This window comes from Cricetulus griseus, chromosome 2 (assembly GCF_003668045.3).
Source record: "Cricetulus griseus strain 17A/GY chromosome 2, alternate assembly CriGri-PICRH-1.0, whole genome shotgun sequence".
NCBI classification, from domain to species: domain Eukaryota; kingdom Metazoa; phylum Chordata; class Mammalia; order Rodentia; family Cricetidae; genus Cricetulus; species Cricetulus griseus.
The window spans coordinates 221,390,289-221,415,878 of NC_048595.1; the positions used below are offsets into that span (position 1 = coordinate 221,390,289).

The 25,590-nt window shown below is 44.5% G+C and overlaps 1 protein-coding gene across 2 annotated transcripts in view; it reads left to right on the forward strand.

Annotated features, from left to right (window-relative positions):
• The window catches only part of Kctd1 (potassium channel tetramerization domain containing 1), a 106,832-nt gene extending 86,723 nt beyond the window's left edge, over positions 1 to 20,109 (forward strand). For both annotated transcript variants that reach the window (XM_027404373.2, XM_027404372.2), the window contains exons 4-5: positions 14,614 to 14,919; positions 19,190 to 20,109. In XM_027404373.2, the coding sequence (XP_027260174.1) occupies positions 14,614 to 14,919; positions 19,190 to 19,348 (465 nt within the window). In that variant the 3' untranslated portion in view covers positions 19,349 to 20,109. The remainder of the gene's footprint in view (positions 1 to 14,613; positions 14,920 to 19,189) is intronic.
• The last annotated feature ends 5,481 nt before the right edge of the window (positions 20,110 to 25,590 follow it).

Consider the following 25,590-nt stretch of genomic DNA (forward strand, 5'->3'; position numbering starts at 1 on the left):
AACAAAGATTTTCCCAAAGGGAGAAAAAGATTTTGTCAGTAAATATTTAAAGTGATATTCAATCTCTCTCTAGTATCAAAGGTACAAAAAAAATGATACAATCCTTTTTATATAGTTTAACTAAAATTTTAAAGATTGATAGACACAGTGTTGGGGGAATGTACAGTGTGCTTGGGAGGAAAAATGACAAAACCTTCTTGGAGGACAATTCAGCAATAGCTATTAAAATTTCAAATATGCAGCAGGGCAGTGGTAATGCACTTCTTTAATCTCAGCACTCCGGAGGCAGAGGCAGGCGGATCTCTGTGAGTTCGAGACCAGTCTGGTCTACAGAGTGAGTGCCAGGGCAGCCAGGGCTATTACACAGAGAAACCCTGTCTTGAAAAAAATTTTTTTTCAAACATGCATGCTATCTAGCAATTCTATACTTATGAATCTGTCTCCTATAGATACTCACAAGAGCATATACACACATAAACATGTATGTAGCTGTAGTCATGTGTATAAAAGGAAAACTTAACAGGAGTTCAAAATCATCAAATGGTAGGAAATAATATAGAATATCCATATAATGGAATAATTTTAAAGAGTGTGGTTCATCTGTATCTGTTGATATATGGGGCAGAAACCATTCAGCGACAATAGCAAGTTATAAAATGATATGCAATGTGTTCCTAGTTATGTAAAATATCATGTATGTTGTGAATATTTGAAATGGCATCCTCTCAACACACAGACAGAGGTCACTTACCCTGCAGAACTGTGATGTATTAACCAAGTCTTTAGAGCCTGGGATGCAAAATTAGGAGTGCACCCTTGAAAGACCCTCAACACTTATTGCTCTCCGTGAGCAGCAAGCTCAGTAGTCGTCCTAACATTCTTTAAGAGGTGCAGTGGACTTGTACATCCCAACAGCAGCCATTACTCTCCTTAGTTTCTTTTGAAAGATGTATAGTTTTTCACGTAAAACAACCCCGCCCCCCCCACCACCATGTAACTCCTCTGTACTCTATTCCATTTGACTAATCCTTGGCATATGCACAATGTTTCAAATTCAGGTAAAAGAGGATGACCGAGAGGCCCCTGAGCCCCTTATTAAAGACCTGATGACTTAACAGCAGTTCACCTAAAACTTGGTCATGGGGTGGGGAGGTGGCTCAGTGGGTAAAGGGCTTGCTGTGTAAGCGTGAGGACCTGAGTTCAAATCCTCAGTTTCCACATAAAAGCCCAGCACAGAGGGGCACAAAGAGAGGTGAACGATGGGAGCTCAAAGGTCTAGCTACAATGGTGAGTAGTTCCAGGCTCAGTTAAAGACCCTGTCTCAAAGACTAACAATAATAATAATGTAGAGATTGATAGAAGACAACTAGCATTGCCCTCAGACTTCCGTGTACCCCCTACACGTGTACATCCACATGTGTACACTCCCACACAAGAAGTAAATAAAAGAATAAATTCCAGCCATATAACCTTCTGAGTCTGGTGCTAAATATGCTGTACTAACTCGCTGCATGGTAATATTCTTATACACAGAGACACATGTTTTTCTGAAGGACATTGTATACTGTGCCCATGATAATTGCTTATTTAGCCACAGAAGTCACAGGAGGCCAGGTGCTGAGTGTCAATAGACAATACACATCTCTTCCAATCACATAGGAGTAACCTGAAAACAGAAAGCTTACATCTATATAATGTCATCATTTATAACTCTCATTTGTAACAGAGATGTGACTCCAGGGAACTGAAAGATGGTAAATTGGGAATTACTGTTAGAAAAATAAATACAGCCATTTATTTTTAATGGCAGCATATTTCAAGAAAGGAGCTCAGAAAGGCTTAACTCTTAGTCACAAACTTCCATGGGAGGAATTGTTCTGTCTCTAAGAATGTTCAGATTACATGCTGATATAACCAGTTCCAGAGGCCATGTCCTAGGGACTCACCCAGTCGCCTAGGACCAGGCCATTTATTTTACCATACCCTTGGGGTGTCCCCTAAGGATTCCTGAACCCCAAATATCTTCTGATCATCCACTCTAAGTACAGAACACATCTTTAGTTGATCATAGCCCAAGCTTTGGGGGAACCCCTCCAAAAAACCTTCTCAAAAGCAACTCAGATATCTGGGGGCATTAAAAAGTGTCCTTTGGAGTTGCTGGGAAATAGGATCTGCATCACAGTGTCTGGGCCTGAGGGCGAGCAGCAGGACAAAGGATGGGAGCTGAGATGGTCATTCAGCTCTGTGGCCCTTGATGGAATTAAACCAGAAAGAGCAGTTCAATTCCTGGGAAGCACACATGCCCATGTGAGCTGTCAGGATTTTCCTTCTGACCCTGGCAATGGGATCTGGCCTTGTCACATGGGAAGAACTGCTTTACATGTTTGCTAGAGACAATGATAATTGACTGCTTCCTTCTGGCTCCAGCCATTTAATGCTGGGTAAACAAGGGTGTGAAATCCTACACTATTAGCATTCTGCACCCATTAACATCCAGTTCCACAAATATGTCGTCTGTGCTAAAAGTCCACTTAATGATTCTGAATGTCATATTTCAGAAGCTTGTGTCCTGACTTCTACAGAAAGCCAGCTATCAGTGTTGGTGATTGCAGAACATCGCTGAGTGGTTTTCTGTGGATTTTACTGCCCTTCCTGTCATGATTCCATCCTCAAGTATAATGATTTGCTTATTGCTACTTCAGTCCTCACATTCAAGCACAAATGTGGGTTTGTAATTCCCAGTACTCCAGAAGTCTGGCACTTTGCTCTTATTCTTAAGAACCTATAAGATTCTCTGTCTCTCCAGCTTGTTGTTTTTAACATCTGTGATAACAGCCCTCCTGTGATCTCTGTCTATGAATATCCACCATTACTAGATTTTCAAAACTCCACTACCAGGCAGGCCTAGCTTATTGATCTACACTGTATCCAATACTTTTTAATATTATAGAAGTATGCATCTACTGTAGAAAAACTAAAGATATAAAAAAGCAAAAAACATTTATGCACTATATTCCCTCTGCTCAGATTTGCCAGTGTTAAAATCTGCCCTAGTTCACTTCTCTGTTGCTGTGATAAACACCATGACCAAAAGCAACTTGGAGAGGAAGGGGTTTGCTTGGCTTACAGTTACAATCCAGCATGAAGGCAAGCCAAGACAGGAACCTGGATGTAGGAACTGAAGCAGAGACCATGGAGGAGTACTGCTTATACGGGTTTTCTTCCTCTATCTTGCTCAGCTTATACAACCCCAGGACCATCCACCCAGGAATAGCACTGCCCATGGTAGAGTGGGCCCTCTTGCATCAATTAAACAATTAAGAAAATTCCCCCAGCCCAAAGGCCTGTCTGAAGGAGGCAGTTCCTCCTGTAACTCTCCCTCTTTGCAGATACATCAAGTGGACAACTGACGAGAACTATGACAGACTTTGCATAGCCCTCTGGATCTTTTCCTGTACTTATTTTAACAATTTTCTACCATCCCTTTTTACTAAATCTTATTTCATGTAATACCATAACCACACTGAAGTTTATTTGGTTGATCCCAGAAATGTCCTGTACAAGTAGTTTTTCTGAGATACTGCCTGATGACATCTTGGGTGAGAATTTACAGCTCATCACTCTCTGAACTGTATAGTAAGATTCCTACTCAACTTAGCAATGAGGCTTGGCCAGCTGTCCCACAGAATGGCTTGTCATCTAGACTTGCCTGTTTGCCATTCCTACAGTTTAGCTCATTCAGTCTTCTGATTTCATTTGACCTGGAAATCATATCTGAAGGCCTTGTAGGTTCAGCAACTTGCCAAGAACACATACCCTGTGATAGTGTGTGCTTCATGGTATAGCACATGAGCAAGCTTGTGGCCAGCCTATGATGCTAGGGTTGAACTTTGCCAGATACTGGGGCACATGCCCTCGGGCTGCAGTAGAAATGAGCTCTGTGAAGCTGACTTTTCAACCTCCGCATGGCCAACATTTGTGGCCAAGTGATTCTCTGGGGTTGGGCTGTCCTGTACAATGCAGGACTTTGATCAGGTTTCCTGGCCTCTCCCCCCAAGAGCCAGCAGTACCCCACCCCCAGTTATAACAACAAAGACTGTCTCTAAGCATTGCTAAATGCCCTCAAGTATTACAGTCAGCCCAGCTGAGAACCAGCAGTCTAGCTTATGGACAAAGAATGTTTATGGAATGGGGTAGAGACTTTTGCTAGTTTATCTCATGGAATTATGGAATCCTTCTTTCACAGGTAGAAACAGTAAGACAGTTCTGAGGATCACAGCTGTTACAATTCTCTAACTTATAAATTGCTATCACTACCCTGGATCCATCCTGCAGTGACCAGAGTCTCTTCTCCACTCTGGTTCTATAGAGAGACTATCCAACTCTGAAACACAAGCATAGCTTCCAGTTATTTCAGCTGTTAGAACCTTCTCAAGGCTGAGGGCCCTCACTCCCACTCAGGGTCCCTGCGCCAGCCCACTCAGTGGCTGCCGCCTTGCATTTTGCTCCTTGTTCCAGAGACTATGTTACTCTTGGCCAGGCCTGCTTCTTTCCTCAGAGGATGCTGCCTATGAGGCAGGAAAATAGCTGCAACATCCTAAAAGGCAAAGAGAGGGGCAGGCAGCAAGTCCCAGCCTCAGCCCTTTCTAGACAGTGCCTGGAGCCCCTCCCTTCACCAAATCCTAAATCAGGCCTGACTCCTGCAGTGCAATGTTCATGTGACTTGCAAGCCTGATTGTTGCTCCAATGTCTCTGCCTTCAGGGCTGTCATCCAGCATCAGGTCACTGTTAGCTGTGCTTGGACTAGTCTTTCTCTGCAGGGTGTACAGGGGTGGAGACAGCAACAAAGCACAGAAGGGACGCATTGCTGCATCCATTTCCTTTAATAGTCATCGAAGATAAATGCGAAGCTGGGTACAGTTGCTCCCCAAACCCAAGAGTAATCGTGAGAAGCTGGGAGTCCCTTTCCATTGGTGAGGGGAAGGACTTCTGGGAAGAAGTCATGGGTCACAGCAGAAGAACAGGAACAGGTGGGTCAACTACTCAGGCTCTGAGAACAGAGAAAACAAGCCCTGGCCTGGAGAGATGGCCCCATAAGATGCTAAAGTGTTGGTAATACAGGCACCAAGACCTGAGTTCCATCGCAGAACCTACATGAGGAAGCTGAGCACATACTTGCAATATCAGCACTGCAGAGGTGGAGACATGCAGATCCACCGGCTCACTGCTCTGCCAGCCTCACCTACCTGGCTTAGGTTAATGAGAGAGCCTTGAAGAACAAGGTATAAAGCAACTGAGGAATTACAGCTGGGGTTGGTTTCTGTTGTACACATGCATGGGAGCGAACATGTGTGAGCGCACGCGCACGCGCGCGCGCGCACACACACACACACACACACACACACACACACACACACACGAAGAAAACACTAGAATGCCAGCCTGAGAAAGAATTGCAGCATGAGGATAATGATTGGCTCTAGAGGTCCAAACACTGCAAAACCATGCTGTCCGCCCAACCCCTGGTAGGGAAAAAGTCCTTAAAACTAAATGAAGGTAAGTCCTGCAGAGGTCTGTCACTTCTGATGGCTGGTCACTGTTTGAAAACAAAGAATGGTACTACCTATGACATCCCTGCTGTTGGGAGCTAGCATTTCCTCCAGGGTCCCAGGAACACAATCCCACGGTCCTGAATACTGACTGCATTCCCAGTAGGAGATCTGTGCTGCTGGGGCCCTGTGTGGTGTTTGGCACAGATATGGCTTTTAAAGTGGATGAGTGAGTGGTTCAGTTGCCCTGCAAGCAGGAGAATGTGTCAGCTACTGTAAAACATGAAGTGCATCCGGAGCCACATAAGCCTTTGAAGGCTTCTGAGAAGATAGACACTCTGTGGAAAGCCGACTCCCAGGGCACAGGTCCAGTGAACATGCTTCCTGTGTGGCAGGCAGGACTCTGCTGAGTTCAGTTCCAGGAGTTAGAAGACATTTTCCTGGAGAACCAGGTGGGCTCTAGGGCTCTTATAAGAGGGGACAAGGGCTCAAAGGTAGATTGTGACTGAACAAAATGCTACGATGACTGGCCACCAGGAAACAGCTGCCCCCTAACATCTGCAGGGGAGAAATCCTGCTGATCCCTCAGTTTTACCCTAGTGACATCCATTTCTGACTTCTGACCTCCCATGCTGAGAGAATGTTGATTTAAGCCACCAAGTTTGCAGTCACCTCTTCTAGCAACAATAAAAAACTAATGTACTGTGCATATTTACCCCTACCCCAAAACGTGTGTAATAAACAAAAACTTTTTTCTAAGATTTATTTTTATTTCTGTGTGTGTGTGTGTGTTAGTGCATGTGTATCTGTGTGTGTGTGTGTGTGTGTGTGTGTGTGTGTGTGTGTGTGTGTGTGTGCGCGCGCATGCACGTGCACATATGTGCCTGCACTGTGTATGTACAGGTACCTATAGAGGCCAGAAGAGGGCATTGGATTTCCTGGAGCTAGAGTTACAGGCAGTTGTAAGCCACCCACAGGGATGCTAGGAACCGAACTTGAGTTTTCTTGAAGAGCAGCAAGTGCTCTTAACCACTGAGCCATCCCTCCAGTCCAAGAAATACATTTTCAAAACTAATTTATTTGCATTTTGGAGTCCATTCAAGTTTGCTTGTTCTCCCAGGTGCTTGTCTTCAGGTCTTAGGGAAGCTCACCTGTAAAGTGTGGTCTCCCTCTTTCTATCTCAAAAACTTATTATAAATTTCAAAAAAAATTAATACATATTCTCAGAAACTAAAATCACTGAAACATGGTAAGTCTGTGAAAAACCACTTCCCTTTAACAGTCAGAGCTGAGCAGTCAGAGCTCTGTCAACCTTCACTGTTCTTCACTTGCTGTACCTAAAGCTCCTCACTCCCAGGTGAGGAGAAGCAGATGCTGGGGGCCCATCTTCCCCAGAGGGGCTGAAGCCCAGCCTTTTTCCACCAAGTGCCTTGAGATGAAGAGAGTAAAGTCATTTAGAATCCGTACAAGGCAAATAAAGGACACTGTCAGATCAGAAGGGGGCATAAGGAAGATTTCAAAGATTTAGAGTCAACAGGGAGTGGTGAGTCCAGGACCAGGGAACCCCAAAAGAGCCATATGAAACTCTCAGAGTAGGAAGCTGAAATCATGGAATTAAACAGGCCTGCTAAAAGTCGGGACCAAGGTTTCTAAAGAAATAGCCAACAGGTCTGATTCCGCTTTGAAGGAGAGTTCTCAGGTGAGCCAAAACCAGAGCTGTGTCCTAGGAAGTACAGGAAGACAGACAAAGAAGAGCCTGCCAAGAACATGGATGGCCAGAGTAAACAGAAGTGTGGAAAATGGTGGCATAGTGAGAGGGCCCTGTGCAATGATCAGGCCAGTCAATGCCGAGAGGCATGCTGGCATGATGAGCCGTCTAAATGGCTCAGCTCTTCTCCAGTGGTACTCTTCATCTCCATGCAACATGGCAGCTCGCCTTCCCTGGGAACCAGACAGAGCAGTGGGACAAAGGACAGCGCAGCCAGGATATTTAAGAGGGAGAGAAAGATCCCCACTGGCTTGGCAGGAGGCCCATAGGATGCCACACTAGGGCTCAAGGTAAGGGGTGGGTGCATTCTAAACCTTCATGAGCAACAGAAGTTACCAAAAAAGGCCAGAGGCTCCAAACAGCCATTGTTTCTCTAACATTCCAAGGAAAGATGATGATAATGATTAAATCAAGCATTAGACCAGGAGATGGCTGACCATTCCATGGCCAGGCTTCAGAGTCATTAGTCATTTATAAAATATGTAATTTGTGTATTGAGAGATTACAAAAAAAAAAAGGAAAGGGTTCAGTGAGCAAAGAGGGACTCTAGCCCCAAGTCCTCTAGCCTCATTACCATATATATATATATGATTGATTATTTACAGTGCTGGGTGTTGAACCCAAGGCCACATCTTGCCAAACACCGTCAGCTTTATCACCTTTGGGTTATGAGATCTCTGTCATGTCAGGGTTTGCTGTAGATGCAGCATTGTAGGGTGGGATGAGGCTGCAATATAATTTGTTCCCCTCAGTTTTCAGACAGAGGCTGAGGTCTAAAGAGTGGAGGAGAAGCCTGGGGCAGTGTAGGGATGTGGCCCCATTCTAGAAAACCCTACTTTAAACTGTAGCATTCCAGCAAGACCCCCTACCAAATGCCATAACTATAAGCTCAGGATCGTAGAAAGATGGCTTCATAATTGCTGGACAGCGAAGTCCAGGCTGCATTTACAGTCTGAACCCCACAAAGCATTGTTTCTAGCCCTGTTGACTTGTTACTTTGTATTGTGATTCACATTGGAACAGACGGCCCAGGTGACACAGGGTGTTGGATGAAGGAATCAAAGTTTTCAGTTAGAAAAAGTTCAAACCCCACAGCACAAAGTTAGGATGGGGTAATTACGGAAGCTCTCAGAATACTCCTGGACATCAAACGAGGATCTAGACCACAGCAGCCCTTGTGAAGGGGGCTCAGAGACTCCTCTAGAAACAGAGATGAGGGGGGCAAGAGAGGATGACCTTTGCCCTGGAGGGCAGGCAGAACAGCAGCACTGACAGCCAAGCTCTAACTCCCTAGTTGGCAAAGGACTTCCAATTTGACCAAACGAGGCACTTGGGTTGGGGAGATGACCCCATATTACCTGGGTGTGCTGTGTTACAGGGGTTCTTAAAAGTACAAGAGGAGGCAGGAAGGTCAGAGTCAGAAAAAGGTTTCTGCCAAAGCCATGGAAGCCATTATAGACTCTGGTGTAGCCTTTGACCAGGACTGTGCAATTACTGATCTCACAATGTTTGTTATTTTGTTTTGGCTCACGGATTTAGAAGGCTGCATCCAAGGTGGTGGACAATGCATGGTCCAGTTCACACCATGCATGCTGGGAAGCGGAGACAAAGGGAATGCTGCCAGCCATCTGGTTCTTTCCTTTCATGTCTTCCATTCTGGCCAGCAGCAACTGGAAACATGGTATCCTTAACAGTGACAAAGCTGAGCAGAGGCTGTCTGTATGCTCCTGAGTGACACCTTCAGTGATGTGTGCTATTGAGGTGTCAGGGAGCATATCAACAATGTCAAGTCCAAGTGGCTGATGAGACCCCTCAGAGCCACAGCAAATGAAGGAGAGCTAGAAGGTTAATTTCAGCCTGTATGATGCAAGACTACAATGTTTGAAGGGCAGGTCAGGGGCAAAAGGTAAAATCACAATAGCTCTGACCACTAAGGGTGTGGAACACCTTTTCTACTTTTCTTGCCATTTGTTTTTCTGCCTTTGAGAGCTGTCTACTCAGTTTGAGGGTATTTAATTTTTGTAATTTTACTGATCCTAGGTGTCAATCCCCTGTCAGATGAATAGCTGGCAGAGGTTTGCTTCCACTCCATGGCTGCCCCTGCTGCCCTCTGGGCTGTATAGAAACCTTTGGCTTTGTGCAATCCTATTGGTCAGTTCAGAAAGTCCTTTCTATGCATATGTTAAAAAGTGTTTTGTCTAGCAATGTTAGAGTTTCGGGTCTTGCAGTCAAATCTCATGCATTTTAATGGATTTTTACAAGCTACAAGCTACAAAATATTCTTTTAAAATCATGTCCAACACCCTGAGCTGTCAGGAAGTACAGTTAAGATTTGCTTTACAGTTTCATCTCACCCCTGCCGGAATTTGGGTCAGTAAGAAAACTAATGACAACAAATATTGGTGAGAATGTGGGGAGAGAGGAGCCCTTATTTACAGCTGGTGGGAAGGCTCACCGGTGTAACCACTATGGAAATCACCGTGCAGGTGCCAAAAACAAAAAAAGCAAAAATACAAGTAATGGACTTGCACAAGCAACCAAAGGAACCTAAGTCAGCTTACCACAGGTGCCTGCTCATCCATGTTTAATACTTAAGTTGCCAAGATACACAGCCAGCCCAGATGCTCTTCACAGAGCTCCATCCTCAAACCTACTGACTGTACAAAAATCTCTGATCCCCACACACTCGTAATGGCACACACTAGCCAATACACATACATGACACACAATCAATAATAAATAATAAAAGTTTTAAAAAGAGAGTGTAGTGTGTACACACAATGGAATTTTATTCAGTGGTAGAGAGGTACAAAGTCATGCAAGCAGGAGAAAGAATGAAACTAGGGGTCATGTTAATCAAAAGAAGCACTAATGTCACGTTTATTTTTGTATGCAGGATCTAGGTGTGTGTGAGTGAGAGACAGAGAGGTGGGGGAAGGAGGGAGGGGAAGATAAATAAAAGAGGGACTTTGGGAGAGGAAGGAGGGACTGTGAGGGAAAAGGAAGCAGAGGGGACACCCTGTTTGTCAGGGAGGAAGGGGACCAGCAAGAAGGGGCATGGGTGTGGAGAGGGTGATGCAGGAACACGTAAAAGCCCAGCATAGTAGAACAGCTTCAGGAAAGTGTCACAGTGAAACCCACTACTTTTTTCATTTATCTATTTATGTATTACTTATTATTTTATTTATTATTTTTGGAGGATTGGGTTTTTGTTTTGTTTTGTTTTGTTTTGTTTTGTTTTTGTTTTCCAAGGCAGTGTTTTTTCTGTGTAACTGTCCTGGAACTCGCTTTGTAGACCAGGCTGTACTCGAACTCAAAGAGATCCGCCTGTTTCTGCTTCCCAAGTGCTGGATTAAGGGCGTTCACCGCCACTGCCCAGCCCATTAAACTAAAACATTTTTTTGATCACCGTAACTCCAGAGAGAATTAGAACAAACAGGTTGGTAGCATGGCAAAATTCAGGTCTTTCTATTGCTGCCTTTTATAACAATCAAAGCTGCCAAAACCTGTAAGTGCTGTGACTTATTAGAGCCAACTTCCAGTGGCTAGAAGGATTCAGCCAGAGGCCCAGTGACTGTTCAGTGGTGTGGGACAGATTTCTCCCTGGGGTCAAGTTGGGCAAACAGGCTGTTGCCAGCATCTTTACTTGGTTGGAAGGCCTGGTAGCTCCAGGAAGCCCATGTGCCTTAATAGAACTCATGCTGGTTAGCAATGTGCCATGTGGGCAAGCAAGCAGCACCCCCTCTAATTGTACAACTCTCAGTTATGGCCTTTTTGGTGTGTGTGTGTGTGTGTGTGTGTGTGTGTTGCAATGCTATGGCTTGAGCCTTATACATGTTAGGTAAGTACTATGCTGGCTTTTCTTTAATTTTTCCTGTTTTTTAAAGGCAGGATCTAAGAGGTGCCTGGGCTGGCCTAGAACTTTCAATCCTCCCTTCTCAACCTCCAAAGTATCTACTATTAAGGATTCTGGGTTTTGTTTTTGTTTTTTTGTTTTGTTTTTTGGTTTTTTTTTGGGGGGGGGACATGTCCATGTGTTCATGTGTGTGCATGCAGAGGAATACATGTATACTCACTTGGAGGCCAGAGGTCAGCTTCAGGTGGTGTTCCTCAGGACTCCATCCACTTTATTTGAAGTAAGACAGGGATCTTACTTCCTGAAATGTGCTGACATTAGTCTGGATGGCCAGTGAGCCTCGGAGATCCACTTGTCTCCACATGCCCAGAGGATGTGGGATGACAATGCTGCCTGGCTTATTTCCGTGGGTAGCCACACTTACACAACCACTCTGTTCCTCCCCAAGCCTCCACTCTGTTTCTAAATCTCTTTGAGAATGCTCATCTTAATAAGTATTGGAGGTCAGTATCTTGCAGTTATTAAACTTAAAAATGACAAAGCTCTGAAGTGGAAACCCTGAGTAGCTGCATAGAAACCCAGGCCTCCTGTCTCCTGTCCTTAAGGCTTGGCGCAGGGTCCCTAGGTTTTGTATTATTGTTCTTTTGTTCTTTTAGGTGGTTGGTTGGATGGTTTTTCAAGGCAGGCTTTCTTTGTGGTAGCCTTGGCTGTTCTGAAACTCACTTTGTAGACCAGGCTGGCCTTGAACTCACACAGATTCTCCTGCCTTTGCCTCCCAAGTGCTGGAATTAAAGGTGTGCACCCCATACCCTGTTCTTTTGTTCTTATGTCTTGAAACAGAGTCTCATGTAGCCTAGGCTGGCTTTGAACTCCTGATCCTCCTGCCTCCACCTCAAGAATTCTGTGATTAGAGGTATGTAAACATATCCAGCTTGATTTTGCCCTACCTTGAGAGTGGATACATATCAGCTAATTCTCAATTTCTTAAAAACCAAACCGTGCCCCGGAGTCAGGAGGCCATGAAGATAGAAACGCATACAGAAGGGTTAGCAGAGCCATGGCTTCCTTTGCTGGGAGGTAAAAGGAAGAGTCAAGATGTATCAGATTCTTTGAGATGAGTGTCCCTGACAGCATCTTACACCTTGTCCTTATTTCCAGAAATGGAAAGTGGACTGCGCAATGAGAGGCCCACTGGTACCAACCATTGTACCATTCTTCTGGTCTCTCAGGAAGACATGAATGAAGCTGCTGCCATGGTTACTGCTTCCTTGGGGGAGGGGAGAGAGAGTGAACAAGAACTGTAGATGTAGTTCTGGCCCATCCTCTGCTTCCGGGCCGTCTACTGCTCTTAGACGCACATGGCCATATATTTACAGAGCTGACTCCCATGTGAATAGCAAGCACCAACTGTCAGCTTGGGCTCATGGAAGGAAGGCAGCAATGACTTTGTCAGTTGACTAAAGAAAGCATTCTCAGTCAACATGTCTGGACAAGTACCCACTTATCTCACACCCAGGGACGATTGTGTCCATAGCTACGTTGAGATATAATATTGACCTGCTTGTCAACATCGTTTCTCTTGGTGCCTCTCCACCCCCTCCTTGGCCCCATTCTCTTTGTCTTCTCTTTCAACAGCTCCTGTGTGTACTTCAGTACCTATTCTATAGATCTGAGGCTCTAATTCAGGCCACATGTGTATGACCTGAGGAAAAGAACCCACATCTAAGTGTTTCAGAAATGGCTAAGTCCCCATTTCTTATCCAGTTCACAGGAATCAGGGTTGTGTGTTGTTGACTTCTCTGCTTTGAGACAACTCTGACAGGTGGCAGAGTGGAGGAAGAACCTGCCAAATCTCTATCAGCCTCGTCTAAATCATCACATACCAATACCCAAGTTTAAGTAAAAGCCACATGCAAGTCCTCTAGACACCCACTCAAGTCTGTCCCCAGGCTATGTTGCCTTCTACAGCTTCCCACCATGGGTTCTGAAGGTGGCAAGGACTAGGCACCCATGAGTGTATCTGCAGCTGAGCCCAACCTCATGCGTGTTCCATAAGAGCAGATTAAATTTAGATTCCCACAACACCATCGAGCTTGAAATGCCCAGGTGCATTTTAGAACTAAAAGAAGAAAGCGAATCCTTTCACATTTCAGTTTTTCATTTGTGTAATGGGAATAAGGATGGTGCCTGATTTTTGTAGGCGATTCGAGGACTTAATTCATGAAAAGCTCTTAAACAGGCCTATCTGCTAGCTCTTAATCCCCTATATCATTAACAAAATGAATGAATGCTTTAGTTAGGGTTTCCACTGCTGTAATGAAACACCAGGACCAAAGCAACTTGAGGAGGAAAGTATTTATTTGGCTTACACTTCCATATCATTGATCATCATTAAAGGAAATCAGGACAGGGTACTTGAGCAGAGCAGGGACCTGGAGGCAGGAGCTGATGCAGAGGCCATGGTGGGTGCTGCTTGTTGACTTGTTCTCATGACTGGCTCAGCCTGCTTTCTTATAAGCACAGGACCACCATCCCAGGGATAGCACCACCCACAGTGGGCTGGACCCTCCTCCATTGGTCACTAATTGAGAAAATGCTCTACAGGCAGGCCCACAGCCTGATCTTGTGGAGGCATTTCCTCATTTGGGGTATCCTCTTCTCAGATGACTATGGTTTGTGACAAGTTGACATAAATCTAGCCAGCACAGTGAATGAATGAATGAGTGAATGAGTTGTTTTTTTTGTTTGTTTGTTTTTTGTTTTTGTTTTTTTGTGAATGGGTCTTTATAAAGGTGTTGTAACCGAAATGTTTGCATTTAGATTTGATTATTGAAATACAACACAAATGAATTAACATCAATTTCTTTTTTAACATTAATGTTTAAAATTAGTTATTTAATAGTTTCATACATGCATACAAGATTGTATTTTGATTCCCACTCCTTCCCCCACCTCCTCATAAATCTATACCTACTCCAATTTGATGTCCTCTTTTTTTTGTAATGACCCATTAAGTCCAGTCGTGTTGTCCATATGCTCATGAATGAGCTATACTTACTGCCCAGCTGACCGTCCATTGGAGTATGGCCAGCCTACCCAGGGCCACTCCCTTAAAGACAACACTCTCCCTCTCCTTGCAGTCATCAGTTGTCAACAGCTCTTCAGCTAGCAGTGGGAGCTTGTGAGCCCTTCTCCCTCCTTTCTAGAATATGCAGACAGCCTCGGCTGCCGTAAGTTCACGACTACAGTGGTTCTGTCATGTCCACAAGTATTACACACATCTGTAGTCCCAACACTTGTGGGGTGGTGGGGATTGGAGGATCATGAGTTCAAGGGCAACCTGGGCTGCCTAGTAAGATCCTAAGCAAAACAAAACACGACCGTTTTCGGCACCTTGTATATGTTTTGCCCACTGTGAAATGCCTTTTTATTCCCCCCAGGACTATACTTTGTTATATGAAGAAGCAAAATATTTTCAACTTCAGCCAATGTTGTTGGAGATGGAACGATGGAAACAGGACAGAGAAACTGGCCGCTTTTCGCGGCCCTGTGAGTGCCTCGTGGTGCGTGTGGCCCCAGACCTGGGAGAAAGGATCACACTCAGTGGGGACAAGTCCTTAATAGAAGAAGTCTTTCCGGAGATTGGCGATGTCATGTGCAACTCCGTCAATGCAGGCTGGAATCACGACTCAACACATGTCATCAGGTTCCCACTAAACGGCTACTGTCACCTAAACTCAGTCCAGGTATATCATCATATTTCATATGGCATCAATGTCATTCTCAAAGCTGTCACTTAACCTTTCTTCCAGGGAGCTGAGGAACCATCATGTGCCGTGCTCACATTGAGTAGGTGGTTTCTCAGTCTCCACAGCATCCATCCCACAAATCCACAAGTCCTTATTGAACACCTAGTATGTGCTCAATACTGTGTGAACCTATCATGAATACAGGTGATACAGAAGAAAACAAGACAACAACTCTGTGGAGTTTTTTGTCTCAGAAGTGGGGTGGGGGCAGACATTAACCAACATAAATACCGCCCAAATTGTAGTAAGAGGACATCTGAGGCACAGTGTTTGTGTTAGTGTTTGTCACTGTAACAATTACCTGAGAGAAACAACTTAAAGTCATTTATTTTGGCTGTGGTCTCAGAGGTAATCACTTGGTTCCATTGTTTCTTGGGCTGTGGTGAAGGAAAACATTGTGACTCACAGGTGTGGTATAGCAAAGTTGTTCACGTTATGGTGGCCAGGAAAAAAAAAAGAGGGCAACAAATAGGAAGTGGCCCAGGCAAGATGTACGCCTCTAAAGTACCTTCAAGTAAGCGACTTTCTCCAACCAGGCCCCACCTCCTAACAGCCCATTCATTGTAATGCCATCAGTGAATCAAGGAATTAGGTTAGTCCACCAGCTGGAGAACAGGCTTTCTATGCCCAAGCCCTGCGGGGTGCACTTCACACCGAACCCCTAGTGGTCTTCCAGGCAGAATGATCAAGTTGTAAGGAGCCCACAGTGGAAGGGCCCTCAGCATGTTGAGTGCTCAAGAATGTCACTTGAAAAGGAACCAAAGGGAGTGTGTTTGTGCTAGTACACGAGGTCATAGTGAGAGCCTCAGAGAGAGCTGTCAGCACTCAGGATTTTCTGTTTTGGTGGGGTTGGGGGAGAGAAGCATTGTTGTGTTTGGTGTTAGGTTCATTTGCTTGTGTGAGACAAGTAGAAAGCCAGTGGGACGAGTGGAAAGCCAGCGGAGGATTTGAACAGAAGAGGAAACTGCTGTAACTTGTGTCCTAAAATAAATACTCCAGGGTCCAAGAATGTAGATCAGTTGGTAGAGGGCTTACCCAGCATGCATTGGGCACTGGTCGGATTCTTAGTAACCAAGAGTTGTGGTGCATCCCTATAATTCTAGCACTTGGAAGGGTAGAAGCAAGAGGATCAGAAACTCAAGGTCAGGGCTACAGAGATGACCCAGTGGTTAAGACCACCTGGGTTCAGTAACCAGCATCACAATTGCCAGCAACTCCCACTCTGGTGACCTTCCCTCCTGTCCTCCTTGGGCAACTATACACAAATGATGCACATACTGACAAGCAGACACACATATACATACAAATAAATTGAAATAAAGAAATTCAAGGGCTTCTTCAGATGATTAACAAGTCCAAGGCCAGCTTTGTTTACATGAGTCCCTGTCTAACAGTCGATGATAATAGAGAAACAAGGAGGCAAGTTACAGAGCAATGGTCTCTCAGTGTCTTAACTGCTGGTCTCGCAAGCTTTTCTGACTGTGGGGTGGTAAGAAGCCTGACAGATTTCTGACAGAACTGGAATGGAACTGTTAGTTCTGACATGGAGCCATCTCTGGGAGAAGAAAAACACTGGGTGGAATTGAGGCTTTGGTTTAGACCATGTGAGGTGCTGCATGCCTTAGATGCTGATAAGTGCTGTTTCTATCATAACTCAGTGTGCTGAGCATCTAATCTGCCCTCCCCTGGGCTGTGGCCAATGGGTCACTGTCCTCTGACAACAGCTCTGCCTTACTGTGAGAAGGCAAAGGCACACCTGAGTCTCCCCCCAGAGTCCTTGGGTTGAAATCTATTAGAAGGCAGTTGCTGAAAGTGCCCCCACTAAAGATAGTTCTAACTGGCCCATGACTTTGTTCACTGTTTAGCCAACAGTGGGCTGGGACATAGCTAGTGGCAAAGTGCTTACCTAGCAAATGCTACGAGTATCTACATTCTGCCCCTAGCACCACAAAGTGCTCTCCAAGAGTTTAAATACTCACAGGATCATGTTGCCTCAGGGAAATTGTTACATGGTGTTTATAATTTTACAAATGTATAAGCAGTTGTACCTGGGCAGAATAGCAGGGAACTTAGAAAAATGAGACCTGCCAGCATCCAGAGAAAGGCACACCCAGTCTTACTAGGATTCCAGAGGGCAACACTTGCATTCTTACCTGTGTGGATATCACCGCCAGGTGGTGTGAGGTGGTCATACAAGGACGGACACACACACACACACACACACACACACACACACACACACACACACACACACCAGTAGGTGTTGCCTCCAAATGCTTGTGAAGCCTCAAAGCCCTTCTCCTCCCACAAACCCTGCCAGGTGCCTATAGAGCCAATCACAGCATCCAAAGCCAGACTGAGAGGGTCTCAGTCCCTCCCCTGGCCAGTAAGCACCTTCTGTCTTCCGTATGCCTTGACCAGATCAGCTGTGGAAATTCCACGTGTGTTGCCTTCACCATCACATGGCCCCAATCCATTCTTGCTTCTCACTTCACCCACCCCCAAGAGGTAGACAACTGTCTGTCGGTACACAGAGACTTAGGGACTAGGCATCAGATACCGGCAGGTCTACCCTGTCATTTAAATGTTCCTAAAAGGTTTCTAATCCCAAGGAACTTTGCTATGGACTTGGTGTTTAATCAGCCTGTGAGTTAGCTCACCTGGTAGAGGTGCTTACCTTCAAGACTGGTGACTTGAGTTCAGTTGCTGAGACCCATGTGGTAGGAGAGACGTCACTCACACACACACACACACACACACACACACACACACACACAGAGAGAGAGAGAGAGAGGGGGGGGGAGGGAGAAAAAGAGAGAGGGAGAGAGAGAGAATACATATATAAATAAATAAACAAAAAATAGAAAAAAAAATCAATGACTTTCTTAGCTGTTTACACAGCATTGAAACAAGCACTTGACCGCATGCAAGCCAGCACTGGGCCATACCATACACCTGTCACATTCTGTGTATAATAACTGCTGGGGAGGAAGACAACCTGTGTCCATAAGACCCCTGGGGGAAATAAGCATCAGAATAAGATTTCTTGCTGTCTAATAGTTCTCATGCTTATATGTCCTCTTCTAATGAGCAAAGATCCTTTTAAGGCACACCGAGGCAACACTCACTGACAGGTTCCTCCTCTGCTAGAGAATTCTGCTCAGAGTTATGGTTCCCTCTATTGTATTCACCAGAACTTAGGGGCGGGTCCCATCACCCTGTCATTAGGCTGATGGGCACAAATGTGCACAGTGAATTCACCTGCGCCTACTGAGTGCTACCTGTGGAGAGGGATTGCAAGTGTTCTGTCTGGCCTTTGTAGTTCCGGAGCACATACTCTTGTTTTTCCAGTCTCTTCTAGTACATTATTTTGCTTCTATATTCTGGATAAAAGTTGGTGATAAGAAATGGAAATTAAGAGGCCAGAGGACATGTAGCTCAGTGGTGGAGCACTTGCACAAGATCCTGGGTCCAGTCCCCAGCACGACACTTAATGAATTAATTAATCAATTAATTATAATTACGATTGCCTTGCTTAGTTATCTTTAGGGTTTTGCTTGCTTATTTTCAGCCAGACTCGCACTGTGTAGCCCAGGCTGGTCCCACTCTCTTGATCTCCTGTCTTTGCCTCCCAAGTGTTGCATGTCACACAATACATGGTCCACCATATCACTGACATTTTGAGAGTTTGTTGGCAGCATTTCACTCCACTCAGGTGGGGGGGGAAATGAATCAAGCTTGTATCTAAAGTTTTGGTTTATGGTGCCCCTTGCCTTTAGAGATGGCAGAATTTGATTCTGTCCAGTGAACTGTCTGTGGGATTGCCAAAGAACAGTGCTCAGTTAGCTGCCTGTCTCCCTATCTTGTAGCCACAGGGGTGGCTTCCTGTATTGAAATGTCTGACATGTAGCACAGGCAAGGATCTGGCTAGCATTTGACTTTAGCATTGAACATTTAATTAAAACACATTTAGGCTACAACAGACCTCCATGGTATTTTCTTGCTGTTTGTGGTACTAGGGGTCCAAGTCAGGCTTTGTGCATGCTAGGCAAACACTCTACAAGTGGGGAATACTTTGTAATGAAAACTGTTGCCTTCATTCTTGAATGGACTGTGAATGGAGCTGTGGAACACATCTTTGGTGTGTTTATGTGGTCAATGAACTTGTCTTGCCCCTAACTAGATGCCTGTCTTGTTGTTTTCACAGGTCCTCGAGCGGTTGCAGCAAAGAGGATTTGAAATTGTGGGTTCCTGTGGGGGAGGTGTGGACTCGTCCCAGTTCAGTGAATATGTCCTCCGACGGGAGCTGAGGAGGACACCCCGAGTACCCTCTGTCATCCGGATAAAACAGGAGCCACTGGACTAAACAGACATATTTCTTATGCAAAAAGAAAACATACACAACCAATAACAATATGCGAAAAGGAACATTTGTGTGCAGCTGGGACAGTAAACCAAGCTCTGAAGCGAAAATTGAATAAAAGACATTTATATCCACTAGAAATCACACCTGTATTCATATGGGAACAATTGGAATCATGATATCCTCAAGATGTAAAAAAAATATATATATATAAATATATATATGTCAAAAGGTAGGAAATGCAAAGAGAGAGCTACGGTGGGTGCTGCGATGGCCAGCCACGAGTGTCCTGGGCCTCTGGGGTCTCTGTCCAGTAAATAAGCCATGAGCAGGGAGGACAGAGTCTCCTTATACTGTCAAATTGCCAACAGCCATCCATTGTTTCTTTTCCTTTATCTTTCTTCCTTTTCTTTTCTTTTTAACAAACAAAACAAAACACCCCGCTGATGTTTCTTTGCAAGTGGAGGTTTCATGTTTCATCAGGTAGGGACCAGGAGGGAATTCAGAGGATCACTCAAGAGCACACTGCCTCTGTGGTACATAGACGGGATGATTGAACTGTAGTTTGTACGGAAGTGACACCTTTTTGTCTGCCTCGCTCACAGCTTGACCTTTCCTTTGTTTTTACACTGATCATTGATGGTTTGGCAGAGGGGCCAGAGCTATTTCTTGCTAGAGATCTCCAGTTTCAGTCTGCTGCTTTCCTACAGTTTTTTTCAGATTTTATAATGTATTAAATACAATAAACTCTGTTTAAAAAATGAGTTCTGTGTAGAACACACGTGTTGGGATAAGAATGAATTAAAATGAAAGTTTTCCTTTTTCTTTTCTGTTTATCAGAAAGAGCTCTTAACAGCTGGAGCCGGCTTTAGAGGCAAAGCCGGCACAAGATAAGGATGTGGCGAAGGTTCCCACAGTTCTCCTCCAACTCAGCCCGTGTTTCCTGTGCTTTGTTATTCTGCCTTGTTGAATAAGATAAATCACTTTGTTTCTTCTTGATGAAGACGAGGATGGAAACCAGGCCCTCCTTCAAGCTAAGCGGGAATTCTAAAAGTGATATTTCCCAGGCCAGTCTCTGTGCCCTCCCTCCCTACAGCCCTCTGTCCTGGCCTTCCCCAAGTCACAGCTACCCCATGCAGAGCTGAGAATCACTATGTCACCCATCAGGGTCCTGACTTCTCATCCTTCTGCCTTAACCCCAAATTCTGGGATTATAGATTTGCACCACTATGCCTGCTGGACTCTATGTCTTTAGTACTACAGACTTTTCAGTCACATGTAGGTTATCTTGCTGCAGAGGGAACCAGATGAATATTATGTTCTTGCTTGTGACTCTGGGATCCTGAAGTATGCATTGTCCTTGGATGGTCTGTTCCGGCCCTCTGATGCCATCCAGGGGGACAGGACAGCAGGGCTATGATGTCCATAGAGTCTTAGCCAGGTGGCTGCCAATCACACAGCTGTCAGCCTCCCTGTGGCTAAGACTCCTTCAGCAAGGTGCTACTCTAAGTGCCCTGAGAAGCAAGCAATGGAAAGTGCAGTCCTGTAAGAGGCCATACCTGACCTGTGCTGTGGCTGTGTTCTGTTTTCTGAACAGCATAACCAGTTCAGACTGAGGAGAAGTTCATAAAACACACCCGATGAGAACAGTAACAACAAACTTGTGGCCAACTTAGATCCTCTAGAGTATCAGCCAAACGATCTCCCAAGAGGGTTGTTACAACTTTACAACGAATAAGGGAAATGTTGGTGCAGATCAATCACTTTCTTACCAGTCAGAAACGTACAGAACCTGGGGTGTCCCTCTTACTTTAGAACTAAATCCTCAGCTTTTTCAGGGCATTGATGACTCTGGTCTCTTTCCCAGCACCTTTCTTACATCCTCCTTCCAGACACCTCACACCACCAGGCATGCTGCTAAGATTGGCAGGTAAGGTATAATGTGTTTTGGGTGCAGCGATGCCCCTGTGGTGAAGGGCTATTTCCATCCTGAACTTACCTTCCTGTTTTAAATTAAAAAGTCTGTGCCTGAGGACTCCAATAATGAAAATATCATTGCTACTGGAACGAAAAGTAAGCTGTTAATGTCTGCTGCCCCTCTCTGAAACAGGCAGCCTGAACATTTAATTTCTTTAGTGACTGCCAACCAGGCTGCCACATTCTTCCATAATGCCCCCTTATATGAGGCTAATAAACCCCAGAATTCAATGCACACAGCCACAGCTGCTCCGGCCAGTTGCTTTGTCATCCCTGCCCTACTAAAAGAAGAATTTCATCATGGTTTTTACTGGCAATCTATTTTCATTAGACAAGATATCCCCAGATGACTAAAACATGGACCTTGCTCTAGGATTCCACTGGTGACAATCAAGTTGACATTTAGTGCTAGGGAGGTGGCTCAATCAGTAAAGTGTGCCTTGCAAACATGTTTGTGTGTTTGAGCCCCAGAGTCCATGCAAAAAGCCTGACTTGGGACAGTGTGTACTTGTAAACCCCTCAATGGTGGGATGGGAAGAGGAGACAGGCAGTCCTGGAGCTTGCTGGCCAGCTTGAGTCAAGTCTACTCAGCGAAGTTCCAGGCAATGGAGCAACTCTAAAGAAAAGGCACACTCTGCCTTCACACACAGGGCACATGTGCACCTGAACACACATGAACACAAGAGTTGATATTTACCCAGCATCCCCTTTGTGCAGTTAGAACTGTCTCCCCAAAAAGTATGCATAGCCCACAGAATTGTGTGCCTTGACTGCGACTATTTTGGTCAGTTCAGTGGAACCAAGTTTCCTTTTGTAACCTCCATGTTCAGACACTAAAGTACTTCAGAAACAGTGGCTCAATCAAAACATAAGTGGGCCACAGCCTCAACTACTCACTAATTTTTTCACTATCCAATATATAGTTCATATGCAAATATGACCAGCTGTGCTTATAGCAACCTAGGACAGCTGTGCTTTCCCTCTGAGGATCTGATCAAGGATTGCATATGATAGTTATTAATGTCTTTTTAGAGTCCTTCCAAGATGTTTTCCTTGGAGAGGAGGAATCTAAAGCGTCTAGCTCACTTGTTTTGTAATGAAGGCTTGGATTTGCCTAACTGGTCCCTTGTTGGTAGAGTCATATGAGGTAATTTTCCGTTTCTACAGGAACACTGCATAGCTGATGCTGTGTCCATACTGCCTCACTTCATAAGAGTTGCCTTGGTCCGTGTTAATGATGAAAATTTTTTGGTCGTTGTTCTTGCTATAGTTTGAGACAAGGCCTCACTGTGTAGCCCTTGCTGGCCTGGAACTCACTATGTAGAGTACTAGGAATAAAGACATGCCACTGTGCTGGCCAGCTTTTTGCCTCTTGCATAAAGTGACTTCCACAAAATGTAAAACTTGATTTTTCTCCTTATAATTGTTAATTAATCCATAGGGTGATAAGACTATGAATCTCCTTTTCCTCCACATACTTGTCTGATGGTTTTACCATTCATTGGCAGTAGTTTTCTCAATGAATTTTTACCTTGTTGGTTATAAAATCTTAAATGTGTATTTCTTTGAATGGCTTGACCATTGATACTTGAAATAACTTTTTTTTTAAAGAAAACTACATTTGTTTAGCCTGAGGCAGACAAACCACACTCTCTGACATGCTCTTTCTTAAGAAATACTTTGGAAAAACAGAGCAAGCCTAAACCAGTTTCCAAATCGTGGGTGAGTTTCCACATAGGAATAAGAGCCGGGCACTGAGCAGAGGCTGTGTACCTGTGCCTTTTAACTCCCATGGTTCATTTCATCTGCATGAGCACACAGGTGTTACATTGTTTCTCAAGTCACCAAGACTCTGAGAAATCAAGAAAACAGCATAATGAAAGTTAATATTTCCTTAAGCTTTTGCAGGAGGGCCGAAACAAAACCACACTATTGAGGGAAAGTTTCAAGTTATAACAGCAAAGAAGTACAAACAGATTCTTTTACAAATGTGTTACACTTATTTATTTGGATGTTGTTGTTATTGTTGTATACACACCTATGCCATGCTGTGTGGAGGTTGGTGAATAAATTGTGGCAGCCAGTTCTTGCCTTTTACCATGGGGTCCTGGGGACTGAACAGGACCTGGGTTGTCAGGCTTGGTGGCAAGTGCCTTTATCTGTTGCCAAAAGAGTTTCAGAGTTATAAGCAGTTGTAAACCACATAACATGGGTGTTGGAAACCAAACTCTACTTATTATTATTATTTTTTTTTTTGCAAAAGTAGAAAGCACCCTTAACCACTCACCCATCTCTCCAGCCCCTGAAGTAGGTTATCAATACATTCTCTCCCTAGATTGGAAATGTATTGCTAAAGACCAAATATTTCAGGCATCCCACATAATATGCTGGCCCCTTGGTTTGGGTTAGACTTTGATGACTATGACATTGTTTTACGCCCTGGGTTACTGGGGTGTGGTGAGCAGGGTTCCCCCATCCAGTGGCAGAATGAGGGTATCTGTATATCTAACCATAGTCCAAAGCACACTGAGATGTGCATGATTTCTTATTTATGAACCATGGACTAGAAGAGTGCCAAATTATCAGGAGCCATATCTAGAGAGAAAAATCAGAGAAAACATTCTCAGGGAGGTGATACTCTGGAAGTGTGTGAGTAGGATTTGCCAAGGGCATAGACAAAAGCTGCCTCTGAGCTTGGGATAAAACACTGTCGGGGGTACAGCTGGTCTGCACTGGAGACAGAACACACATGCTAGAAAAGATAAGTTGAATCCACTGGGAGAGGTGGAGTTGAACTTGAGTTCAAAATGCACCTGCTGAAGGTAGCTCTACAGATATTCCTCTAAGGGCTTTGCAGGCCTAACTGGCTAGGAAATCTGTTGATGGGAAGGACAATTAAGTGGCTGCCTTTTCCATCCATGCATCTACAATCTACAAAACAAGCCAAGAGCTGGCAATTATTAAGATATATGAAAAAAGAAATCATTTCCTTGAACATCTGGGTGACACTCAGAACCAGGCAAACCACATCAACTATTAGCAAGAGGCAGAGACCTGCATCATAGATCCTCCATTCAGAGTCAGAACCTCGCCATTCAGCTCCAGGAAGCTGCAGCGATAGAACAAGGGTGCACTTCAAACTTCTTTTCTACAAAACCTAGAATTCAGGGCTGGAGAGACCACTCAGCAGTTAAGAGCACTGGCTGCTCTTGCACAGGACCCAGGCGTGGTTTCCAGTACCCACATGATGGCTTACAACAGTCTGTAACTCCAGTTCCAAAGGACCTGACACCCTCCTCCTCTGCCCTCCATGGGAACTGCACACACACGGTACACAGACACACCTGCAGGCAAAACACCCATAACTCATAAAATAAAAATAATAATAAAATCACCCAAAACATTTTTAAAAACCTATCTTTAAAATCTATTTTTTTGTGTGTAAAATATCTAGATAAGTAAATGTAGGAACAAACTCTCCTTTAAAATATACAGGCCATTGTTTTTTTTTTCTGCTGAGTAGTACTCCACTGTGTAAATGTACCACATTTTCTCCATCCATTCTTCAGTTGAGGGGCATCTAGGCTGCTTCCAGGTTCTATTACAAACAGTGCTGCTATGAACATCATTGAACAGATGTCCTTGTTGTATGAATGTGCATCTTTTGGGTATATGCCTAGGAGTGGAATTGCTGGATCTTGTGGTAGACTGATTCCCATTTTCCTGAGGAACCGCCATACTGATTTCCAAAGTGGCTGTACAAGTTGGCACTCCCACCAGCAGTGGAGGAGTGTTCCCCTTTCTCCACATCCTCTCCAGCATAAACTGTCATTGGTGTTTTTGATTTTAGCCATTCTGACAGGAGTAAGATGGTATCTCAGAGTTGTTTTGATTTGCATTTCCCTGATGGCTAAGGATGTTGAACATTTTCTTATGTGTCTTTCAGCCATTTTAGATTCCTCTATTGAAAATTGTCTATTTAGTTCTTCACCCCACTTTTGGTGTTTTGGAGACTAGCTTCTTGAGTTCTTTAAATGCCCTCCTCTATAGTGAGATCAATGACTAACTTATATGCCATCCTATAGCCTTCATCCAGCAGCTGGTAGAAATAGAAGCAGACACCCACAGCTGAACTGAACTGGAATCCAGAGCAAAGGGGTCAAGACCAGGCTGGTGAAACCCACAGAAACAACTGACTTGAACAAGGGGGAGCTCTTGGTCCCCAGACTGATAGCTGGGAAACCAGCATAGGACTGATCCAGACCACA